Source organism: Idiotropiscis lumnitzeri, chromosome 1 (assembly GCF_059441095.1).
Source record: "Idiotropiscis lumnitzeri isolate Australia: NSW breed Sydney's pygmy pipehorse chromosome 1, RoL_Ilum_1.0, whole genome shotgun sequence".
Classification (NCBI taxonomy): Eukaryota; Metazoa; Chordata; class Actinopteri; order Syngnathiformes; family Syngnathidae; genus Idiotropiscis; species Idiotropiscis lumnitzeri.
The window spans coordinates 33,451,336-33,476,451 of NC_142391.1; the positions used below are offsets into that span (position 1 = coordinate 33,451,336).

At 40.1% G+C, this 25,116-nt stretch overlaps 1 protein-coding gene across 2 annotated transcripts in view; it reads left to right on the forward strand.

The window, feature by feature from the left end:
• The first annotated feature begins 5,020 nt into the window (after positions 1–5,020).
• LOC148344301 (proprotein convertase subtilisin/kexin type 5-like) overlaps positions 5,021–25,116 on the forward strand; it is an 89,349-nt gene continuing 69,253 nt past the window's right edge. For both annotated transcript variants that reach the window (XM_088296208.1, XM_088296198.1), the window contains exons 1-3: positions 5,021–5,564; positions 17,244–17,348; positions 24,007–24,162. In XM_088296208.1, the coding sequence (XP_088152334.1) occupies positions 5,400–5,564; positions 17,244–17,348; positions 24,007–24,162 (426 nt within the window). In that variant the 5' untranslated portion in view covers positions 5,021–5,399. The remainder of the gene's footprint in view (positions 5,565–17,243; positions 17,349–24,006; positions 24,163–25,116) is intronic.

Below are 25,116 nucleotides of genomic sequence, written 5' to 3' on the forward strand. Positions count from 1 at the left end.
AAATTCAGTGGGCCGGATTAAAACGTTTAATGGGCCGCATGTTTGCCTACACCTGGTGTAGAGTTAATCCTCGCTGCGCACAATAGGCAATGAAAGCGCCACTGCAAACTAGTGGTGTGGATGTGTAATTACACTTTATTGTAGTACGGCGGAACAACAACATGTTCCCCAGGGTGAACCGCGCCCCCCTCCGCCTCCCACCACCCCGCCGCCCCCCCAGTGGGGCCCGCACTGCTCCAGGGTACTTGCAAAGGCTGTTTGGACATGACATCTAAAGTAAACATGCAGAAAAAAACCTCCAAATTGGGACATGATCCACTCTGTGACGCTCAAAGGAAATAGTCATGATGAAACCTTTAGCAACCATACAGACAATGTGGTGACATATCCATCCATCTGTTATGGAAAAAAAACAACGGTTGTATGTAAATATATTTTCGATGTTGCATATACCGTGTTCTATTCCGTTGTTTATACTTTTACATTCGTTTTCATTAACTTATTTTTTTGCAACACAATTTTTTGGTTCCAATATTTTGGAGATCACAGGCAACTGTAGATGATGGCCAGAATGTTGAGCAATGTGCTCGAGATAGGAGCCGTCATTCAGCTCATTTTATTTATTTCTTCATTTCTTTACTTTGACTAGGGATTCGATGGCTGCACGCTGGCGGTGAACTCAACTCGCTTCACAACCAGCAGCAGTTTGGCAGATAGTGAAGTTTATTTATTATATATTAAAAAAAAAAAGAAGAAGAAGCTTCAAGCATTTTTATTACCACTCCCAGTTGGAGTTTATTGTCATACGCCATGTATTACATTTTTATATATTCTTGTCATAATTCAAAACATAATATTTTTCGTGCGTGTCTGTGCGTGTGAGAGAATGCGAGAGAGGGAAGTTATTTAGTTAGCGTGAGAAGTTTTTCCTTGTGAGTGTGAAATATACTTTTTTTTTTTTTTTACCACCCAGTGAAAATTCTTTTAAAACCACGTTAAAAAAAACGTTTTCTTTGGCTTTTTGTGACACTTTTACCTGAAGATAGTAATGACCTGGAAAAAAAAGGCAGTGTAATGTTTGCAGTTTAGTCGTTGAGTCTTGTGTAAGGTGGAGGTCATAGTTGAACTAACTCTGCTCTGGTATGTGTGTGTCAATATGAAACAGCACACTGACAAGGCTCGCATTCAGCAGCACATCTTAACAAGATGTTTAGTGTGTGTGTTTGCGTGCGTGTTCGTGCACGTGTGTGCGTGACACCCATAAAACCGTACCTAGGAGATGATGATCCTCAAGGTTTACGCATGCTAAAACAGGCGTAAACGTGATTGCCGCATAGTTAATTTTGTGCATTCTTGGAAGAGTACATCCATATAGATTAATTTATGATGTGTGTTTTATTTCACCGATATAAATTGCATTGCATGCCACGTCTGAAAGTCAGGGTATTTCCTTCATATACCGTAAATGTTTTACATATTTACTTGCCTCCATTGACTGAGGAAAAATATTGAATGTTGTTATTATCCAGTCTATTTTTTTTCCTGCTGAAGGAAGTACAGGCAACATAGGGCGTGTACTTTGCCTACTTGGACTGCTACTACTACTATTACTATGTAGTTACCTATTTTTTTGTAATATGAAAGTTCTTTTTTTTTCTCTGGGTGGTTGTATTTTATTATATTTTATCCGAGACGCTTATCCTCGCGAAGGACATGGGCATGTTGGAGCTTGTCCCAGCCATCTTCGTGCAATAGGTGGGGTACACCCTGAACTTGTTTTATCTTTAATACATTTAATATTTTTGTTATTTTGAAAAGGTAAAAAAAATCTATATCCATCAATAGTGACTGATGTGAAACACTGGTGAAATACTAATTGTCATAAAAACAGTCACAGTTTAACAGTTAACATTTGAACATGTATTATTTTGCACTTCAATTTATTTTGAACAAAGACTAAAACTTAGGGACTTTTCTTTTTTTTTTTTTGCACTTAATTTATTGATTTGCATCTGCAGTGCCCAGCCATGTCCAGCAGATGACTCTATTTTTCCTTTATTTCCAATGTGGTACTGTATTATTTGCAAGTGTAGTGGTAGATGCTGCTGTCTGGAGGGAGTTCAATTCCCGGCCAGTGCACCAAATATAAGCCACTACTGGTCCCAAGCCCGAATGAAAAATTTGTGGGTTTCATCAGTCATCAGGAAGGCCATTCGGCAAACTGAAAGTTGCAACATAGTACTTTAGACCTATATGTAATACCCGGGACAAGATCTGAGGTGGAACACCTCCTCAAAGACTGCTACGGAAATTTCTGCATTGACCAACTAGGTTTTGAAGATGACCCACTTCTATGAAGGCGTCTCTGTGCAGCGCTTCATCTTATTAAATGGATTCTTGCTCTGTTCTAACTACATTGTGTTAAAAATTGCCTACTCAGCGTCTATTGCAGCGTGGTCATCCAGGAGGCAGGATTGCCCCAGCTGTGGCCCCTCCTCAAGATTTCTTTTTTTTTTTCCCAGATGTTTTTTTTTGTTTGTTTCCTTGCCCTCCTGCGCGGTTGAGCTCAATAGATGTCAGTATTCGTCAACTGTGGGTATGTGAAGCCCTTTGAGACTCGTGATTAAAGCCCATATAAATAAAGTTGACTTGACTGTAAATGCTGCCTGACTACCTTTTCCAGAGGTTCTGTACCATAACCCCACTACGGTTGTCATTTCAAGTGGGCATGTCTGGCATGAGCCTTTTTCATTTTAGCTTATGGGCTCTTTACACTTGAGCCCTATGAATGCGGCCTGGCAACAAGTGACTTGACAAAAATCCATCCAGCCGTTTTCTATTGCGTGTCTGTATCACGGGGATGCCTATCCGAGTTGAAATGAGTCAAGAGTCAAGATAAACCCCATACTGCTCGCGAGCGACCAACAGGGCAAACAGAGACAAACAAGCATTCTCAATACCATCACACCTTTGGACATTAAAGTCTTCAATGAAGCTAACTTGCATGTTTTTGCATCGTGTTTTCCTCCTTTGTCAAAATAGGCTTGCTATGTTTTTCACCGAATAATTCAATAAAAAATGACTGTGAGAGATAAAGTTGTCTGTGTATGAAGTTTTTGCCTGCAATCTTATTGGCTATATATATATTTTTTTTATGCCTGGTATAAACCATAATTCCAATGGTGTTGGGATGTTGTGCAAAACGTAAATAACAACAGAGTACAATGAAATGCAAATCATTTTCAACCCATGCTCATTGTAGTCAGTGCATTCAAACACTACTAATGAAAGATATTCAATGCTCAAACTGAGGAACCTTATTGTTATGGGGTTTTGAAAATATTCTCTCATTATAATTTATTGCCTGCAACACATTCCAAAAAAGCTGCGACAGGGGGAACAAATGACTGGAAAAGTTGAGGAATTCTTTAAAAAAAAAAACTACCGTGGGTTGCATTTATGAAGTCAATTACCTGCTACAAGGAACTCAACATTTTATTTCTGCATGTACCAAAAACCTGTGATTGGCTGGCAACCAGTTCAGGGTGTACCCCGCCTACTGCCTGAAGAGAGCTGGGACAGGCTCCAGCTTCCCCGTGACCCTCGTGAGAAGACGCTGAACAGGTAAAGGATGTACCAAAAACAATTAAACTCTGAAGCTTGCTTTCGAGTAAAATAGTCTATTTGAGTTGGAATTTAAAATGAAACACTCATTTATCAAAGTTGCAAAGAGCCACAGCAGATGAATGAAAGTGACCCAGGCTGCAGACCCCGGATCGAGTAAATTAATCTCAGCAAACTGTTGAATATTACTCCGATTTGTTCCTGCTTGATTTTGAGTGTGATGGGCATTGTTGTAGATTTGTGTGAATTCATGAACCCCCTGACTGGATATTATGATATAAAGAATGATGCACACATGCAGGGAATCACGGCCGCCGCTGGCCACTCCTCACTTAGGTGTTGTGTCACTTGCTTAAATGAATTTTTAAACCTAAAAATAGATACATAAATAAAATAAGAATGCAAATTAAAAAATAAATCTCACTTCCATCTTATGAGAACTACGTTATTGTATTACTTGGCCTCATTTATCTGGATTACGGCTGCTGGAACTATGTGCATACTGCCTGGTTTTAAACTTTGGGACTGTAAACCCTCGCCCAGCAATGAGGTAGTTTTCTGCAGTGACGGTCAAGTGTACTGGGATGCTGGCCTGTGCTGGCACTCAACAATCAGCCGACTAGACTGTAGACGAAACACGCTGAAACATGTCAGGTAAATAACAACCTAAAAAAAGAGACAGAATGAACTCTATTCTGTCATAGACTGGAGACCATTTAACGATTTGATTCAAGGAGTTTCTGTTCCTTAAAGATATATTTTACAGCTGAAGCATAAAAGAAAAAAAATTCAATTGATTACATAAAAGCATAGAATAAGCTCATCATGGTTTTGTCTAAAACCGGGATGGGCATTTTACATTTTGCTGAGGTGGATATTCCAAAATAGTTCCAAAGAAGTTGCACAGTCACAAGCTAACGTGTCACCACAAGGCCATGGGGGTGTGGGAGTGACCGACCATCTATGAGTGTGCATGGAGTGCACGGCAAATGATTGACACCTCTGATAGGTTGTTCTTCCTCGGATGTTGTGGTTTCTTAAAAAAAAGCAAAGTACCCCTTTTTACATTTTAGAGTCTGTACTTTTACTGAAAGAAGTTGAATCCATACTTACCGGAGAATTTATTTTACACATATCCTTCATCTTAAGTACATTGAGAATACTTTTGCCACCGCTGGATGTTTGCATCTTTACTTTTGTTTTTCTAAATAAATCTCGCAAATTTACCAGTATGACCCCCTTACCCTTTGTCATGTCAGCCCCCCAATCCCTTCTCTATTAAAAAGGGTCTGTTTTTCAATCAACTCTCTTTAAGACCCAGCGGCACCGCGGTAGGCAACCCCCTCCTCCTTCCCTCTCCTCCCTTCCCCTGTCCTCCCCTCCCTCCCTTGGCTTGGACTCTCCTCTCTAGTCTGGTGTTCCGCCGACCAGGCTGCTCCAGCTAGTTAGTCGTTAGTGAGGAGACGCTGTGTGGACACTAATCTCTGTGGAGCGCTTGTGGAGCCAACCGCTTCGGAGGAGCCTACGTCTACTACTGCTACCACAGGAGTGAACTTCCAACTCTCCCATGTGGACATTATTAGACCTTTGAGGTGAAAGGGGAACTTCCCAGTACCACCACTATCCCCCGTCCCTTCCTCGGTCCTTCTCGCTCGTTGTCCCGCTTCGGCCGTCCATGAGATCCGTGCTCGACCGAAGTTAGCCTTTTTTATTGGGGGGAAGAAAAAGAAGAGGAGGCGGAGGAGGAGGAGAAAAGAAAAGTTAGCGGGGAGAAGATGGTCCGCCTGCTGTGCGTCCTGGCGCTCAGCCTCGGCTTCCTCACGCCACCAACGCAGTGCCATGCTCGGATTTACACTAACCACTGGGCGGTCAGGATAGCCGGCGGGGCCGCGGTGGCCGAGCGGATAGCGGAGAAGTACGGCTACAGAAACATGGGACAGGTAGGCGACATTCCTTTCATTTCCTTCGGTCGTACCAAGTTGTCAAAGTGTCACGGAAGTCAAGCCGCCACACCAAAGCTCGTCCAAATGTTGTTTGAACCGGCTAAAGGTCCGCTCTGAGGAAAGCCGTGGTGAGACGGAGCCGGACCGCGCAACAGGTGCTTCAGCCTCGCCGGGCCGGGAGAAATCGCATGTGCTTGAGCCTTTTCGCAAACCAGTGTGAGCCCATCAGACAAAGTTTCATGAATTATATCAAGGAAAAACAAAACCATTGTATTCGTCAATCAGGGCTATTTTGCAGCAGGTGTCAAGCAAAGTGCTAGAAACGAAAAGCGAAATAAGCAATTAGAGTTGATGGGTTGAGGCTAAATGGGTGCAGTACCTCGCTGTGACCTGCTAGGGCGCTGTTGTGTCGCTCCCAACTAGTTTGGCAGATGAAGAATAACATAAAGGCATTTGAGCCACGGGCCTCTTTAAACCACTCGAGCGGCCTTTCTGTGGGCAACCATCCTGTGTTGCAGCCATTATTGACAACTTTTTTTTGCTTTTCACTGAAAATTCTATTATCAGTGCGTGTTTTATGCCAGGATCACTGTATGGAGTTATGAGAACTTCATTGGCTGTATTCACAATTCAGGGTCTCATGCATCTTGACTTACAGATGTTAGGTTTACATTTCACAGTAATTTTTCCCTGATTTGCTTTCATTTCATTGTTTATGGTTCTGACAACATGATACAGACACATTTTTGAGAAGCGCTCAGAGATGTACCTTATGAAAGTACGTTTATAATTGCATTCTTACTGATGAACTGTGCATGTAGAGCTTCTCCCACAGTTATTGGTACAACTGTATGCCACACATTGTAGCATTTTCAACGTGGAGACAGAAAATAATGTTGCTATAGCGCAGAGAAATTTGTGTATTCAAGTTAGGCGCACTTTGTGAGTTGCAACACAAGATGGCCGCTGGTAACTTCTGTTCTTTCTGCAGTGTGTAGGCTACATTATTGGTCTAGGTCATTTTAAGACGACTGTTAGTTGAGGTACATCCATCCTTTATCGTTTAGCTTTTTTCCAAGACAAAAAGTTGTCTTAAAAAACAGCACTCTTACAAGAATACAGTGGTAGCTTGACTTACAAATACACAACTTCTGTGGTACAATCTGCCATTCGATGCTTTTAGTGCTTTGTGTTTGAGATGCACGCAAGCTTTGGATACAAAACTGTTCACTCTTTCAAAATCTTTAAAAAAATATATGTTTTTCCAGAAAAAAAAAACACATTTTGATTTCTTTTATTTTTGTTTTATTTGTTTATTTCTTTACAAAAAGTCTGACTCTCACAAGAATGTTAATACTTAAACAAATGTTGCAGTCTTACAAAGGTAGGTGTAGTCTTGTAAGATAAAATTGATCTTTTTCTTTCATGCGATGCTTTAGTTCGTGGTCTAATTATTAAAAAAAGGTTTTCACAGGGAAAAATGTTTGGAGATATTTTGGAGAATTTTTTTAAGTCAAAATTTTACATAGGGAAAGAAAATATACTCTTAATGATATGATTTTTTTAATATAGATTTTTTACAATAACTAAATATTGAATTTTACATTTGTTCAATTATTTATTGATTTACAGTATGGTGAAAAATGTTTTTTTAAATGGTTCCTTTTATTTTTAAATTAATGTAATCTCAAGCCGTGCGCTAGTGGGTTGACTGGACATTTAATTTTCCCACATCTGGCATCTCAATTTGCTTCTTAAGATAGCAAATTACTTAAGACTGGATGGTTATACCCATGCACCGGACTCCATTTTGCCTCAATTTGTGCAACACGCAGACATCTGATACCTAACAATAGATAAAGGCGACATGGCCACAATTAATTTCTTACAATTAGACAAAGTGACTTCAGATTGGGGTCTAAAAAGTCTTAAACGTGACTCCCATCAGCCTCCTTGAGTTGACCTAAAATGCATGATTTGCTCTCATTCCTAAGTGGGTCATAATTTCCAAAGAGATGGTCACGTTCACACTTTTCAAGGTTAATTTGGAACGAGTCCTGCAGTGCATTCCCTCCACCATGTTGACTATAGTCAGTAAAGACCACAATGAGGCATGCATCCATAAATGAGATCTTGGCATCAACAGTTTAGGTGGTGGGGGGGGGCTGTTTGGACACAGTTAAAGAGCCTGTCGTGGGGGGTGGGGTAAAAAGATATACACCCCTCCAGCATGGACCTCACACATACTCCTCTCACACCAAAATATAGTTCAAGCCCGCACTTGCCGGCATGGGGGGGCATTCTGACAGGTTGTTGTGGGGTAGCCTAGTCAACAGCTATTGAACCCCCACTCATTGCCTCCGCTCTTCCACTATCCCCGCCTTGCCCAGCCCGCCCACCCACTACACTCCCCAGAGAGAAGAGCCTTAATGGCCTCGTTTATCCACCGCTCTTTGACTGGAACTAAACGTGCAGAGCCTTCCACTCCCCCATCACCACCACTCACTCACCCTCGTTCATTTTCTATACCAGCTCACCATAGGAATTCCCCTGTGGAGTGTACCGCCACCCCCAATCCATTCAGCCTCATTTACATGTCAATATGGTGTGTTCATTGGACTTCGACACCTCATAGATGAGCATTTTACTTCACTTCCTGCTGTGGGAGTTTTGTGTTTGTGAGTGCGATTGTGTGCGTGTGGTCGTGTGTGTTTGTGTACATAAGGAGTCTAACTCGAAGTTGTATTTTGACTCCCACCCGCATAGAATCCTCTACTGTTGGGGTAGCGCTAATGGATCACGACTTTACATGTATCAATCGAGGTTGTCAGCCGTGCTTTCTTTTGTTTATGTTCAAGTGGAAAACATTCTTCTTGCCGGCAGTTCTGAATGTAGCATTACGGACCCCACAACATAAAATGAAGAAGAATTCGACAATTGGGGGAGAAGTGACAAAAACTGCTGGGAAAAAAACAATTATCCCATGAGAATTAACTTGTAATTAAGAGGAAAAAAAGTCATACTCTGAAGATAATAGTGTCATAGTTTTTTAAGTTGAAAAAGTTTAATTTTTTCAAGATAAAAAAATAGGTAATGCGATCAAGGAAAAGGTATTTCTTTAAAGAAAAAAACTGACGAAATGTTTGTAATCTCATAACAATTTTAATAAGTTTTTGATGTTTAAAAAAATGGCATTTGCCAAGGGTAAGAAGGCCAACTTCAAAGTAAACTTTAGCTGACCAAATAATAGACAGTAATGCTTGCTTTTATTTTGAAGTTGTTTCTGGGAGAGTGTCGCAGCGGAATGACTGACTTGACTTGTGTTTCAGACTGTTTGGGGCATTTATATTGCTGTCACAAGCTGTTATCATAGACTTCAACTACACTGTCCCGAAATAACATTCAATTGCTAATTAAGTGTGCTAAAAACAACTTAATTATGCTGACACGGTATTGTATGGCACCAGTTGCCAGCGTTTAGCGGCAGCTGTGCTCACGGCTAGCAGCTCTCAAGTGCACAATATAGGATGGCGAAAATAGTTACTTCTCAAAGGCAGTAGATTTGAATGACCCTACACGCTTTGTTGCTGGCTTCTTACTCTTCTGATGTCACTTCATCTCATAGACCATATTCTATTGGGAGAGATTCGTCACGTCACTAATGCTTCTAGGGGGGCCAAGACATGCTGCCATGCACAGTTTAAATTTAATGTAGAAAATGTTATCTAAAAACACAAAACCAGTTGGTTATTCACTACGGAGTGGAAATGTTGTCACTAATTATACGTTTATAATTGTTCTTTGACAAAGCAACGTTTTTTTTTATTGTGAATAGCTGATTATTCTATAGAATTTTCAGTAGGATACCCAATACAAAAATATTTGAGAACTGCAGCCCTTATATCAACAAAACTTTATTGATAACAAGTGACACCTCAAATACACCAACATTGGTCGGACACCAGAACTCCGCAATTTAAAAAAAATATATATAATTTTTTTTTAGATTTATAACAAACCTTTAGTCGTATTTAATCCCAAAAAAGGCCCAAGCTTGTTCTCTCTAAAAAGCCTGCTAAAGCTGGAATTGTGCTGGTCTGGCACATTGCGTCTTGTGTTGCGCAGTGATGTCACGGACGGGCATAACTGATTGGTGTGTTTGGAGCTGTTCAGACTGAGATACATCTTGTCCAAATCTGATATGAAACTACCTTCCGAATGTGGTTACAATCAGTCTTGCAAAAATCGGATTTCATATGCTTTGTGACTGATCAGACTACCAAAAGAGCCATCCTATTTCAGTCTGGATAGGCTCAAATTCTGATTTGGTGGCAGTCTGAAGCAAGGCTATAATGACCTCCCTGACGAGACTGTTAGGGGGGCAGCGCCCAACAATCTGGCAGCTAAAGAATAAGGGCTGACTGATGGATGAAGCGATGGATGGATGGATGAAAGGAGTTGGCATCTAAAGAGTGAGCACCTTGTTGGGGAATTCTGGGTAATCCTCTTATGCGTGGAGCCCCCTTCCCAGACTAAGACAGTGGCTCAAATGGAGTCTAAATCAGATGACAAGGTCACAGGCACAATGTATCTTCAAAGGGTTGTTTTTGAAGTACTTGGCACTTGGTGGAGGGCTTGAGGAATGGGGGTGTGAGGAGACCAATCCATGGACAAGTAAACCATGCTTGATGTTTTTCCAAGTCTTTTTTTAACAATTACATTTGGTGGTTTGTCATGCCTGATCTTCTTTACTTTGTTACCGTTTGTATAATATTGCAAGCATTAAGGAAAGAGGGGCTGGTGATAATTCCCTTTGGTCTTTTCAGAATCCTGGCACTCGGGTCTAGAATTACACTTGATATTAGAGCGGTGTCTCCAAATTAGTATAATAATATTTTACATTTGAAAACTCTCACAACGCACTACCAAACAAAAATGTCACCAAGTATGTACTTTGTACAATGGTACCATGAGTCATAAATTTTATTAATAGCATGACAAGCTCATAACTCAATTTACTTGTACATGAAATCAATTTTCCCCTCTCAATTGGATTGAAATGCCATTAATCTGTCCCAGGTCTTTTTAAATTGAAAAATAGCCTCCCTTTCTCCAGTGAGGCAAATACGTGCACTGTGGTAGCGCCCCCTCCTCTACTCGGCACACGCTCCGAAGCCTCGATACGGAACGTAACATCAGTAGTATTTGGATATCCTACTGAAGTCTCTCAACTAATCAGGTGTAAATAAATAAAGAAATAAAATATTGGTTATAAGTACTGAAGACAAAAAAAAAACACCCAAAAAAAATACTCCACTTCATTATGAGCGACCAACTGGTTTTCATTTTTAGATTAGTCTATATTTTGTATTACCCTGCAAAGCACCACATTAATTTCCTTTCTAGAAACATTTGTGAGATTTGAGACAAATCTCCCAATGGACATTAATTTTGGTATGAGACGGAAGTGGTGTCTGACCATTTTGCCGCCCATTACAACACTCTTAAGTAAATCTGGCTTGATAAATTATCATTTGGAACTGAAACTGCGTCAGACAATCAGAATTTAAGTGTGCAGTCATTTACTTCGTCTACTTCCGTTGAAAAGATAACTCTTGTCAGCCTATATGGGGCACCTGAGTGCTTTTTAAACAGCAACACATTATTTCAGGGCGTCATTGTGTTATTGAATTTTGCAGCAACAGTATGTGACGGCAAACAGAGTCAAGTCAACCGCTTCGCCACGACACGCTGCAGGGAACTGCTTCAAAATAAAAGCATTCACACCCAATGATGTCTATATCTTCTTTGGTAAGACCAGGTTTATTTTGATGTTTGCCTTCACTTCTTACTGTAGTGCGAACCATAACCGCTTCTTGGCAGTGTACACGTAAATAAGTGGGTACTTGCGGCAGAAAAAACATTTTTGGTGCATTTTTTTTAATCGTTACCGAATTTCTTAAGGACTCCTTTAAGCCCTAATGCAGTGCTTCGTTTGTCTCTTTCTTTGATAGGTGTGGTTCCTCGTTTTTTGTGTAATTTTATAGACTATTTTTTTTCATCTTTTAAAATTTTTTTTAGGACTAGCAGACAGTCGGCATTCGTTAGTTGAGGTATGGTATTGTCCTTTGCCCTTGCTCCCAGGATCATGATTACTTGTCTTTTGTGGCCGAAAACTTGATTAAATTACCCTTCCGACCACTTTTTGTTGACAGCCAACTGCCACTTCTATGTAGTCCAATCTACGCCTAAACCAGCTCTTACATTTGTGTAATACAGGGATGGGTAACTGGGCCCGTGCCCAAACTTGGAGTCACCCTCAATTAATTTTTGAAAATGAACATGTTTTATTGAGCTGAGCAACCGTAAGTTTAAATAAGTGGACACTACTAGGTGACAATCATTGCTCATAGTGCATCCAATCTAAAGATTGTGATTGCGCATAAATAGAATGTCATCTTAGGTCAAGAAAATGTTGACTTTCAGATCAAATAGAAAGCAGATTATACTGTATATTCATCCAATTCAAATGCTAACCTTCCTGCCTAGGTTTCGTAGAGACACTATCACTCATGAAAGAGAGTTACTGCTACAACCCTGACCTCAAAAGTACAAACAACAGCATTTTGTGCCCCCCAAGTGGCATTGACAATTTGGCGTGTAGGAGGATTTTGTAAATCTCTGTTCAGTTCTCTAAAAGCATTGATATTTTCAAGGATTAATAGTAAGTCATTGTTAGCTGATTGGAACCAGTTTGTGGTTTTTATTTATTCACTTTAATTTGGTTTATATGGGCGACAAAATCATTCAGCGGCACATAGACCTTGACAAAAGAAAAAATATATACATAAGTTTTATCGTACGCAGCATCATAACGCATCCGGAAACAGCGCAAGTAAACACAGCCAGTGGGCAAAAGTTCTAATGGTTGTTGCGGGAAGGCGGGAAGCTGACGTCTAGTGTCATGTAACAATGATAATGTCAGCAGTCTGGAAATGTTTTATTGTGAAATGCAGAGACGGTGCAACGGTGATTTGCAATGTGTGCAAATTAAGCATTTTGTGTGGAAAAAGGCATAGTGCTGCATTTAACACAAATAATTTAATACTGTGAAAAACTGATTTGCCTGGGAAAAAAAATGGATTTAAATGTTTTACTTGGTTTAAACCACTGCTCCACGAACCATATGAAAGGTGTCATCTTTGGATGGTGTTGCCTCCTCCCCCCAAAAAAACAAATTTTAGACAATCTTTTTTTCCTCCTTAATACATTGCCCCGCTATCAGATCGGCACTTGGCAGATATGCCAAATCAGGTGACTTGGAATTGGGTGTGATCAGGACATACTTAATCGTGTTACAAAGAGGGGAAAATAAATCACACTGTGGTTATTCTTTGTTTATTTAAAGCCCTTTGTTGTTGTTGAGTGGCTCTTTTATATGCAATAGAGAATTCAAATGTATATATTATGTACATTTGTTTTAATTACCGTATTTTCCAGACGTCGGACTTCTATATAAACCCGCAGAAACACTTTTTTGAAGAAAAAAAAAAACATATCCAAGCTGCCCCAGAAAAATAAGCCACAGTTTTCTATGTTGGAAAAAAAATGGTTGTTTACTGCATGTTCAGAGCGATTTTGTACTGTGAATGAGCATAATGTACATAAACAGATTCTTATAACAGTGCCTTTTAACACGGCAAAGACTGCTAATTAAAACAGAACAGACCCAAGACAAAAAAAAAAAAATCGAGCTTTATTCAGTGTATTTTCTCAACTATAGAGCGCCCCCTGTGAAAGAAAAATCCACAGAAAAGCTGCACGTTGTATTAGCCGCATGATTCAAAATCTAGGAAAAAAGTAGCGGTTTATAGTCCGGAAAATACGGTTATAAAAAGGTTAGGAAGTGCAAATTGTGGTCCCCTCCAGGAACAGCTGGATTGACCATAAATCAATCTGTCATGCCTGGAGCGTGAGGCACAAGAATGATGTAATAGAAAGGGGACGGTTGTTATGTTCCGTCTCAACGCAACAGAGCTAACCCAGTACCACCATAAAATGTTTTTAATGACTGAGGATTTTGTTGTACGTAAAATATTTAATCCGTGGCTTAAAGTGCATTGGTGACAGTGGATCTCTCCTTGCCCACATGCGAGGGCATGGAGGTACTGTAATTTTTCCGTTTGTTTTTTTCCCATTTCGCCGGAGCGGCAGCGTAGCTGAAACTCACTCCTATGTCAAATTTTATCTCGCAACACAACGCAGTAAGTCAACTAAGCAACACCCTATAACTAAAAAAAAAAAAAAAAAAATCACAAGTTGGGCCGCATGTAACTCCAGCTATCACGCTACAGTATACTGAAATAATGATGGTGTCATCTCCATTTACTCATAAATTTACTTGCATCATGTGAGATCTGGGACTGTTTAGTTAAGCATACATTCTGCCATCTAGTGGAAGTTTCTTTAATTTATTCTACAGGTTACAATATGTTACAAACATACCGGTAGGTAGATGAGCAAAGATGCATTATTTGTAGCAAATAATTAATTTCCAAACTAATTCAGTGAAACTGTACAATTGACCCCACATTGGCTGTGAATCACGATATTAGAAACAAAACAGACCTCCAACAATGCCAAACAATCCTAATTCAGATTGGCACAAAGCCCCCATAGGTGTGTGAAATTTGAAAAATCCACATTCAGTCGTTTTTTTTTTTTTTTTTTAAATTTTTTTGTTACACCATGCAAAAAGAATATTGGTGAAAGAAACCCTCTTGGTGGCGGCAACAAACAAGAGCAATAAAATGTTTTGGTGGACAAACGGTTATATGTTATATTATATTTTATTTATTTATAAAAGGCCCGATTGGACATGCATGTTTTTCACAGGACAGCAACGATATGGAACAAATGCGTTGTAAACATTCACTAAAACATAATTTCCTTGTTGTAAGTAACCAACTAATATAGTTGAAAACATAACCTTCTCAGTCTAGTAAAGGAAATGTGCCCTATGCTCACAATGTCGACAGTGTAACTGGGACTTTTCATTTAGAAAATGGACACAGTTGCACGTAAAAGCCGTGTGAGTGCACTAGTTGAGGCAAATCCCAGACTTGTTGCTCCAGCTCGGGAAGCCTCATTTAAATACACCCAGCGGGTGGTGAGACGGAAAAGAAATTACGGGATTATGATCAAAGTGACGCATGATCCAGTATCAGCACGACAGCACGTGATTGACTTCCCAGTGGTGATAGTTGCGACATACATAGTTCCAAGTAAGCAAAAAGTCAGTCAGGGTTTGTGGCTCCGTGCAAAAAAACTTTGAGAGATAAGCAGCTCACAATGGCTTCAACTTGAAACTATTATTAGAGAATTTGAATAAGATCTACTGTTAGACGTGTTTTAGTTTGGGGACACCACACTCCTAATTATTTTTAGACAGTAGAAATCACATGTTCCAAAATCAAAACAGCAGCTGCCATTAAACATTTATTACAGTTATCTTTAATAGCTAAATTTTAGACATTATTTGCGGAAAAGACACAAATGGCAAGATTTTGCCTGTAGTGGGCATCCCCAATACATTTTTGGGGTTATTTTCCATGAGATTATGTGTGTCCTTTAATCTCATCCTCCGACATTAAAAATGACTCTACATTTAACTGGGCACTCATGTTGAGGGAAGATATTATAGTGGGATACACGACCGCGGCCCACTCCATAACTTAAAAAAAAAAAGTTTTAAATTATTTGCCTGGTTTAAGTTTGATATTGATGCTGCTTGTTGACAATCAGATTTAGGTGCCGTTGTGTTGTACTTGATTTAACGATTTGTGGTTGTCAATTCAATTTCGGGACAACATTGGTTCATTTAGAATCATGCGATCTGAAACGATTCGGTTGCGCAATATCGATTCAATAACTTCAGACGAAAATGTTATCAGTATGACTGAAGTACTGGAGACATTTCCTCAAGTCTTGTTGTTCTTGTAAACCAATCAGGTAACATTTAATTATGTGTATAATAAACAAACAAGTAAAGAAGCATACCTGGCAAATCCATTCATACTTTAATTGAATAAAGTGCAAGCAACAGCTCTTCAGCTTGAATTAACCGTTAGTTTACTTGATGCTGCTGCTGTTTACTTTGTCAATATCGATATAACAACATTAATGTAAGAAAGTGCAAGCAGCATCTCTTCTGGTTAAATGAACACTCGCCCTTCAGGGAATGCACGGGCACCGTTTAGTGAAGGGAATTAAGGCTAGAGGTTTTCAACTACCTGTGGTCGTCGAGGGTAAGATGTTTTGACGCAGTCTATTGAGTGAAAAGTGACATTGCTTATGCGGCATTGAAAGTCTTTTGCACCAACCACATAAACACTGTTGCTTTATAAGATTCGAGGCATTCATTTGCAGCGAACCCCTTTATTTTTGTTAAACCTTGTACTGTATGTATAAAAATATTTTAAACAAAAAAACAATTTCCAAAGAAAAATAAAGTATTTGAATTAAGTTGTTGCGTATTTTGGCTTCGGTTGCAAGTGTTCAACATTTTATTGTGCGTTTTGAAATTTTGTTTGCAACTCCTGCCTTCTGGTTGCGAATCAACTTCAGTCTTGTGGTCCTTCGCTGAACGATATAAGAAGCATTGTCATAGGTCAGCTTGGAGTGTTGCTGTAACAACTTCCGCCCACAGGGGAAAAATACGAAGCCGACAGCGGGCGACAGACAACATTGGAGTAATTCATGTTATGTAAATATTCATATTTATAATAATTCACCAAGTTAGAGCGAGATGTTTCTACTATTTGTGGCATTGCTTCTTCTGAGAATGTCGTTCATATGAAAGTAAAATTATTAAATCCTTAACTGAATTGAAAATCTTGTGAATCAAATCGATTTTGTAAATCTGAATCGAAACGCAGGCCAAGGTGATAGTTGTCACTCACTTGCCTCGTCGCCACCACCTCGCTCCACAGTCGTATTCTGCGTTGGCCCTGCAGAAGTGGTGGACGGGGTGAGCAGTGGCTTATTTGCATGAGACATTACCACTTCCTTAACACGCACCGAGATCTTTTTCTGAGCTCTTAGTTGATTCCTAAACTCGTGTGTTGTATGAGCCGAAAGCTGATCTAATGGACTGTGTGGGGCTGGCCATGGATCAATGACACACCACGGGAGCCTTGGCAGCCATGACACTCGGATTGTGTGGTCTTTATCAATTATTAAAACTAATCACCTTCCGTGCAGCTGCCCTCCACTTCGCATCCTCCTACTCGCTGTCAATGTGATTGTGTTATTATTGGTGATGATGTCAAGCTTGAGTCTAGTTAAGAAATGGCGCCGATGAGTATTGTAAATAAATACCGGGATGAAAATATAGGGAAATATCAAAGGGTACTTAGTACCGTAAATATGATGGTCCATGGGGTGTGTGTGTTGTACATGAACACTAACACAATGTCCAAAATGTTGTGTTTCTATGTGTGGCATTGTATGTTCACACAAGTGATCGTGTAAGGGCGTGCGTGTTAGCACGTGTCCGTGTTTAGATTCCAGGACTTTATTTGTTCCCCCCAGAAAACCATGGTTCTTGCCGATCTCAGCATTTCTCTAGGACCATCCTTTTTAATTTGTTCTGACCGTTATTTTGTGCTTTTACAGATTGGGGATTTGAAAGACCACTACCACTTCTTCCACAGTCGGACCATTAAGAGGTCCACTTTGTCCAGTCGCGGTCGCCACAGTTTTATCTCCATGGAGCCCAAGGTAAGCACGTACTCGCTCTCTGAATGCTCACAATTGCATTCCCAATTTTCCCGCCTGTGTTGTATTGATGCAGATGAGTGGCGGGGTTGTTGCAAATTTACCTGTAGCTTACCTCATTTTAACATGGCAAAACTCTTTGAGCCTGAATGCTCTGCTACTCTGGTATATTGTGACCTCCTCTTTTTCCCAAAACTTGATTTAGCTACAAAGTACAATCAATTAATCCAGTAATATGTCCATTGTCCATCTCTTGTAAAGATTTCACACAAATCTGTAACGTATCAAAATCAATATTATTGACTACTTAAATACCAAGTGTGAAGTAAACTTGACCAACCGTATTTTGAGCAATAAATCTATTTTCAGAATACTCACGTTAGTTTATTTTTTTTAACGCAAAGGTAACCTAACAACGAAAATGATTTTGTTCGGCAATCTCCGGTATTCTTCGGGAATGACGTCACTCGGAGAACGACTAGTCGCCAGTCGCCATTGTACTCCATTGTTGATTGCCCGATGAGCTGCCCAACTGCCATTGTTGTTGCGTTATACTGCGAAATGCCTCGGTGCTGTGTGGGGATGCATTCATCGCATTCTGGGAAGCATTTGTTTGAGTGGCCAAAACAAAAAAATAAGGGCACGCAAATGGACTAATTTCCTTCTGGCAAAGAGTGGGAATTTGTTGGTTATCATAAGTGGTGAGCCGAACAACCGCTTTGTGATCAATGCCTCACGATACAATACTGCATTACTAGAGCTCTGGGCCTCATTTTGAGGCATTCTGTTCATTTCCATTGTGCAAGGTGGCGGCTGCGAGTGCTGGATTAAGCCAAATAAAGGGAAGGTGGCGTGCCGAGGGGTTAGTCGGGTGATGTCTGGCTAATCTGCAGGATCAGCGAGAGGGCGAGTCTGCCGAGCTGCTATGACGTCTCACTCTGTGTGAGAATGACTCAGACGGGGTGTAGCGCCACCGTCAACTTGTTGCAACGCATATAAAGCTCGGTTACCTTGACAAAGTGCCGCTTTATGGCATGGGCTTAACGCCCACGTCACCTGCCTCTGTCAGGTCAAAGAGCATTTCTCTGTTGATGGGTGTGCATTTTTTACTTTTGTTTAATGACATAGAGGAATTTATGGCTGGGCTCAGCAACACAATCTGACTGGCTGTAGGAGTTTAAAACCCCTTTTTTTGAGGTGGTTGAAGTTCGCTACCCCCACTCAATTTGTGTTGAAAGCAACTATTGCTTTCCTTGTCGCAGCCACATATTTACTATACTCTGATGTAGGTGCAAGCGCAACCAACTTCTGCATTTGACAAAGCAGGTTTAAGCACTTCCTTAAATAAATTAATAGCGCAACCCTATAGAAGAGACTGGCACAAAGCACCCGTAGGAATTTGAAATGTCTACAGTACACTTTGTTTGAAACAAGATATCTTCAGAAGCTGTAAAGATGGCAATATCCCGACTTTAGGCTTTGTTTGTGTTTATCAAGTATCGAAAATAAATAATATACATGTACGGTGTGTAACTCTTCTCTGAAGGCACCAGGCATAAAGAAAGCAACCTGGTTCTTGTTCAAACCATCATTTCTTTGAGCCACTTGAATATTTGTATTATTGTTTGTAATTCACCCAACCTTTGTGGTTCGAAAGGATGGGCGGACGGGAACATTTCGTCGAGGCGCGAGGTGCATTAAATACAGTTAGACATTTCATAACGTTACTATTTTACTTAATTGCAATCAATGGTCAATGTAGTGACTATCTGGATGTGTTGCACTACCTAATCAAATGACTTGGATTCCATCCTCTATCCTGGTGGTTGGATGTCAAATATTCAAGGATATAATTTAGGGATGTAATGATTCACTCAAGCCCCAATTCGATTTTCCATTTTCTGTTCCCCAAATCAATTTGATTAGATTTTTATTTTTTTAAATCACTGCCATGCCTGCCTCTGTACACTTGTATGGTGCTGCATCAATCCACAAACGCAATTTTGTCGTGTCTAGCCCTACCGTAAACACAAGACAGTGTGTTGGGAAAAAAGATTGTCAGTGTAATAGGACCTTAAGTTACCTGAAGTGCTCTTGAACAGCCACCATTAATGATGTTTGGTAAATAATTGACAGTAGGCTTTTTTTTTTTAATTGGTAAAATAGCAGGGGGCTTAAATGACTGCACATTTTGATTTAATCTGTTATTTCATCAAATTGCAATGTATTTACTGCTTTACTGATTAATTGTAAACAACAGTTTGTGGTCATTACAGTTTGGTGGTGCTAACCCCTTTTAAAGTCCATGCACATTCAGGTGTGTTTGTTGCCGGAGGACATTTGCGTCTCAGAGGGTTTGAGTCAACGAGACCAAAAGCCATCTAGCGTGCTACGTGGTTTGCACTTGAATCCTCCCCAACGCTCCCTTCGTCACAACGCAGGGACTGAATGCAAACTAGGTTAATTTCATTTTTAATCAAAGTAAATACGACGATCAAACGTGGAAAGAATGCTCATTAGGACTCATGAGCGTACGGATAACAGACAACCGAAAGGTTGTTGTGAGTAAAATGTTAAAAACTCCATCACAAAAACACCAGTGGATCAATTTGTCCTTATTGACTCTTCTCAAATGAACTCTTCCCCACTTTCCCCCGTGGTTACTGACCCAGGCGAACCACCTGCGATCGTATAGTCTGAGTAAGTGGAAGCGTGCATGCATGCGCATGTGTTTGCATGTGTGCGTTTGGGGGTCTTTTGAGACTACACAAACAAGGTCCCAAACAAATTAAAGAAGAGAAAATTGGAAGCAATGCAAGCTGGCCCGGCAGAAAGTCATTGCCGGAGTAAAAGTAAAACAGAATGGAGCGTGTCCGATGCCTGTGGCGAGCCAACAAAGGGGTGCGCTGATACCCGGGTAGAAACGTAGCGCGATATTGCCTTTGCCTTTCAGTATGGATTGGAATAACGTGGCGTATCCAAAGTGCTATAAGTGCAGACTCTTATCAGGGGAACAAAGCGTGTCATCGCCATCCGATTCTTTGGGGAAACAGCGGAAGGTTTTTGTCTGCGGCTGGTCACCCGGACAATGGATTCAACTTTGCTTAAATCTTTTTTTGAAAAGTGCAAATCCACTCTTCTGAGTTGCAACGGAAGCCAGCAACCCTAAAAATTCTTAGTGATGGGGATTGACCATTCAAAAAAGGGGGTTTTGCAGTTCAAAACTTTTATCGTGGCTTAAAACTACCCAACAAAGTATAAAATTAGTGTTTTGTCATTTTTATGTAGTCTATCAATGCCCAGTACAATACAACATTATTTGAAACCGTTTTAAAATTTTTAAAGTTTCTCTAAATTTAACTTGCTGGTGCTTGCGCGGGGGAGTATAACGGCATGCTTTTGGTCGTGTTCATGAGCCACGATATTAGTTCTTCCATCTACGTCTGTTACGCTTTCCACAAAAAAACAAAACAAAACTAATTCATATACTGCACCAAAAACATAAAGTTTTAGAGGCATGTACAAGGCTAGCACTGGTGTAAAAGAAAAAAGATACTGTGGCTCTCCGTTACCGCACGTGGGGACACTCTAATGCTCCTTTTCACGTCAGTCGAGCCACAGAATATGTGAAGCTTGACTGCACGACAAAATTTGGCTTGCAATACAATGCAAATGGTTCATAACTTCAATAACCTGCAAGTTGGAGCATATGTAAGTCAAGAGTACACTTGACTGAGGGACAATGCCAAACTGTGTTTGAATCGTATATGTGGGCGAAGCTTTGCAACATAGTTCAACTCACCATAAAACATGAGACACAGTCTTGTTCTTCTGTTTGATGAGCATCACAAATTTTGCACAGCAATGGGCATGGACGATTTATTGATTTATTTACGAAGTGCCCATCTTTGGTGAACACTAGTTTTGCGCACAGTGCGACAGTTCACTTGTGTTAGGTTTGTGTCACCCTTTTGGTTTAAAGTGGCCATTTTACATCACATTTAGCTGTTTTCAGAGTTCCTTCTAAAAAAAAACAACTACACCCCTCCCCCCAGTTACTACCCAATTCGAACTACCTATACTAGACCCGGTGATGCTAAATTGAGAAACGTCCATCTGATGATTTGCTAGAAGACACAAAACTCTTATATCAAAACTCTCCAAAGTCAAAGACTAACCACCTAATCAACCAGTTGATTTTTGTCCCCATCACTAAGCGCCATGTTTTATCTTACCGCTATTTGCAAAGCTCTGTGTAGCTGACTTCTGCAGAGTTGGAGTAGTTGTGGTTTATACACATCAGAAAGGATTTCTGGGCAAAAACAAATAATTTTTCTCCCACTTGCATGTATAAAAGTTAATGTGGCTTTGCCGATTCTCAAGAGGGCAAACACAAGTGTATTCACTCAAATGCAAACTACTGGGAATATAATTGAGGTGCTGTCGACGCTGCATGTGGAAGTCGCAGTTGACTTTACTGTGCTGAAAAAGCAGTGATGCCTTCACTGTCTCCCCAGAGTTATGGCAGTAATGGAATTGAAATGCTAATGTATGCAAATTGCACCAGTGGTTTTAAGTAGACAAGCGGATCTTAATGAACACTATCGTGTTTTTGAGGCGGATGCAGTGATGTAGCGTAGCAGTGTTAGGTTAATAAAGACTATTCGGGACGGTATTTAACTTTAGTTCTCTCCCAGGTGGCCTCGTCTTCATCTTTTTCCACATAGACGAGACTTCAACACCTCTATAAAGACCTCAATTGAGTTATTAAGTCGCCCGTATTTATAAAATCAATTCTCTTTCTTCTGCTATTTGTTTCTCACTCCAGTGGAGACTTTTCTCTTTTTTTCTTGGACTCTCCAGGGACTCATTCTCCTCAAGCCTCTTCTCCTCCCAGCTTTATCTCGTCTCGCCGCCTCCCAACCCTCCAGAGAAGCCGGCAAATTGTTTCTGCGCATGAAAGCGGATAATCACGCCGCAGTAATTATGTCAGTCTCGCTCTCAAGTCGTATCGACACGTTGGAAAAACGCTCCACCTTTTTATGCACACGGACATTGTTTGGCAAGATGAAAATTTCTTGTGCTGCCTGGAAATGAATCTCTTTATGGTCTTAAGTTCTGCTTCTGTTTCATCCTTAGGTGCCATGTCATGGTTTGGACAGTGAATAGAGATGTAAGGGGAGAATGTTAAAAAAAAAAAAAAAAAAGAACAACAACATCAAAAAGGCTAATTTTCCTCCTGCTGATCTTATTTTTGTATTTGGGAGTTTTTGCACAGGAAATAATGGATATAGAATCAATGTCTAATGCCTAAGTAACATTTATTTTGCATTCTGGATTTGAATTAAATTAATTAGATTTTCTTTCAGTTCTAATAAAAAAAAAAAAGGCTAACATGTTCTAAATTAAAAAAAGAAAAAAACAAAACCTGTTTCATTTGGTAAAATTGCATTTTTGTGGTTGGGTCTATTGTGAGTAGACCCACAAAAAGAGCCCATGCTCAACAAGTGGCCTTTTTAGGGCCATTTTGTCCATTCAATATCCTTCAAGAGCAAATGTAGTCTTTAGTTTTTGTTCAGTTTGCATCAAATTTGAACAACAAAAATTGAAACAAATGGGCGACCCTACATCTATGGGCAATCTACATATTTATGACATCTATTAGATTCATGCTTCTTACCTACGATGTCTGCTGGATTAATTTTAGATTTAGAAAGGAAAGTGGAAAAAAAACATTCTGGTGAATATCTGGAGGTGCAACTCCAAAGCAAAAAAATGTCGGGTGAGCGCTAGACACTTGCTTTCTGCCACCTGGAAATATGCTGGCACTTATTGTTCACAAACATTATTAAAAGTCCTATTGTGTTTTTATTGCTTGCGTGTGCCTGTGTGTGTGTACACAGGTGGCTGTTTTTCCCCTTGACCACTTAGGGGGTATTACAATGCATTCTTACAATACCTTAGGCACTGTGATGTCATTTTTGGTTGATCAAAAGTGGCAAAATGGATGGGCCCCTGAGAAGGAGAAAAATCGCTGGATTTTGCTGCTCAAGTCCACAAAATTAATATTAATCAGAATGCCGTGTTTAATGGAGCTGCATAGATCATATTATTGAAAAGAAAAGTTTTGACTTAACTTGCTCTTCCGTTTTTCTGTAACCATTTTTTGTAATCAAAATATTCAAGTTATTCGAATAATTGTTGTAGCCCTACTGGTGATGAAGTTCGAAAAGGTTTGTGGTTTTATGTTTTCCATTCATGTATTTTAACATCCCGTCTTTCACCCCACGTGACTACACAGCGTTGTTTAGCTTCGCCATGGATGCCGCTAGCCTAAAATGACTGCTACATCCCACAATGTAACACGGTTTCTAAAGCATACGGTACCGTAAGCGATAATGACGTTGGACAATGATTTGCTAATATCTGTGCCTTTATTTCTTGTTTACCCTTACTTATTTTTGTGCTGTGTTTTTAACCACACACTGGTAAAAAGGTCACTAAAACGTGGTCCTGGGTCTAGAACAGATTAATTGCACTAATTACGTTGCGAAAAATCTCGGTTTGCAATTTTTCGGTTCGCGAAGAGGGTCGCTGAATGGATTCGTTTCTTGAATTGAGGTTCGATTCAATGACTTTGGACTCTAATGGAATGTTTCAGGTGGAGTGGATCCAGCAGCAGGTGGTGAAGCGGAGGATCAAGCGGGATTACAAGCAGGCTCTGCCCCTTTCTCTGTCCAGCCACACCCACGGCTTCCCAAATTTCCTCAGCAATATCTTCTACAACGACGCCAAGTGGAGCAGTATGTGGTACATTGTAAGTACACCATGCCACCCACACCAAATGTTTTATTTCCTTTGTTAGCTGTCATGCTAGTATAGGTCAAAGTTTACTCAAGGTTGTTTCTCTTACTCTGATTGCTGGCGGATGAAAGGAGCTGAGGGATTTGTTTTTATGAATGGAAGACTAGTAGAGCCATAGTATAGTAAGGACAATCAAAAGAAATGACAAAACTAAAATGATATATGAAACGTACAAAAATATTGGAGAAATTAAAAAAAAAAAAAAGATTCAATGAAAAGCACCCAAATATATATCTGAACTGCTTCTCCTCACGAGGGTTGCGGGCATGCTGGACCCGATCCCAATAGTGTTCGGGCAGTAGGCGGGGTACACCCTGAACTGGGTGCTAGCTAATCATAGTGCACAGACAGAAAAACAACCAATTACACTTACAATCGCACTTAGAGCCAATTTAGAGTGTTCAATTAACGTACCATGCATATTTTTGGAATGTGGGATGAAACCGGAGTATCTGGAGAAAACCTCGAGAGAACATGCAGCGTTCACACAGGACCGCCGAAGGCCGGATTTGAAACCTGGACATCTGCACTGTGGGGCAGACGTACTAACCAGTCCTCCACTGCGCCGCAGCACCCAAATTTTGGGAAAGAACAAAAACAAATATTATGCTGTAGCCGAGTGTTCGTGAACAAAATGTAAAATGGTAAAGTCCAGGTCAAAAACTAGACTAAATTGTTGACAATTTTTGTGGACTAAAACTAGTAGCATACATTTTTTTTTGTTGGACAAAAATTAAAACTAAAATACTTCACCTATTGTTAAATAAAACTTGACAAAATAAAAATGGGAAGACGTTGACTAAATTTGATAAAAACAAGTCAGAACTGATGAAATTAACACTTCTGTAGTCATTTCTGCTTTAAATGAATCGGCTCAGATCAACTAAGACAGAGATTTGAGCTGCTT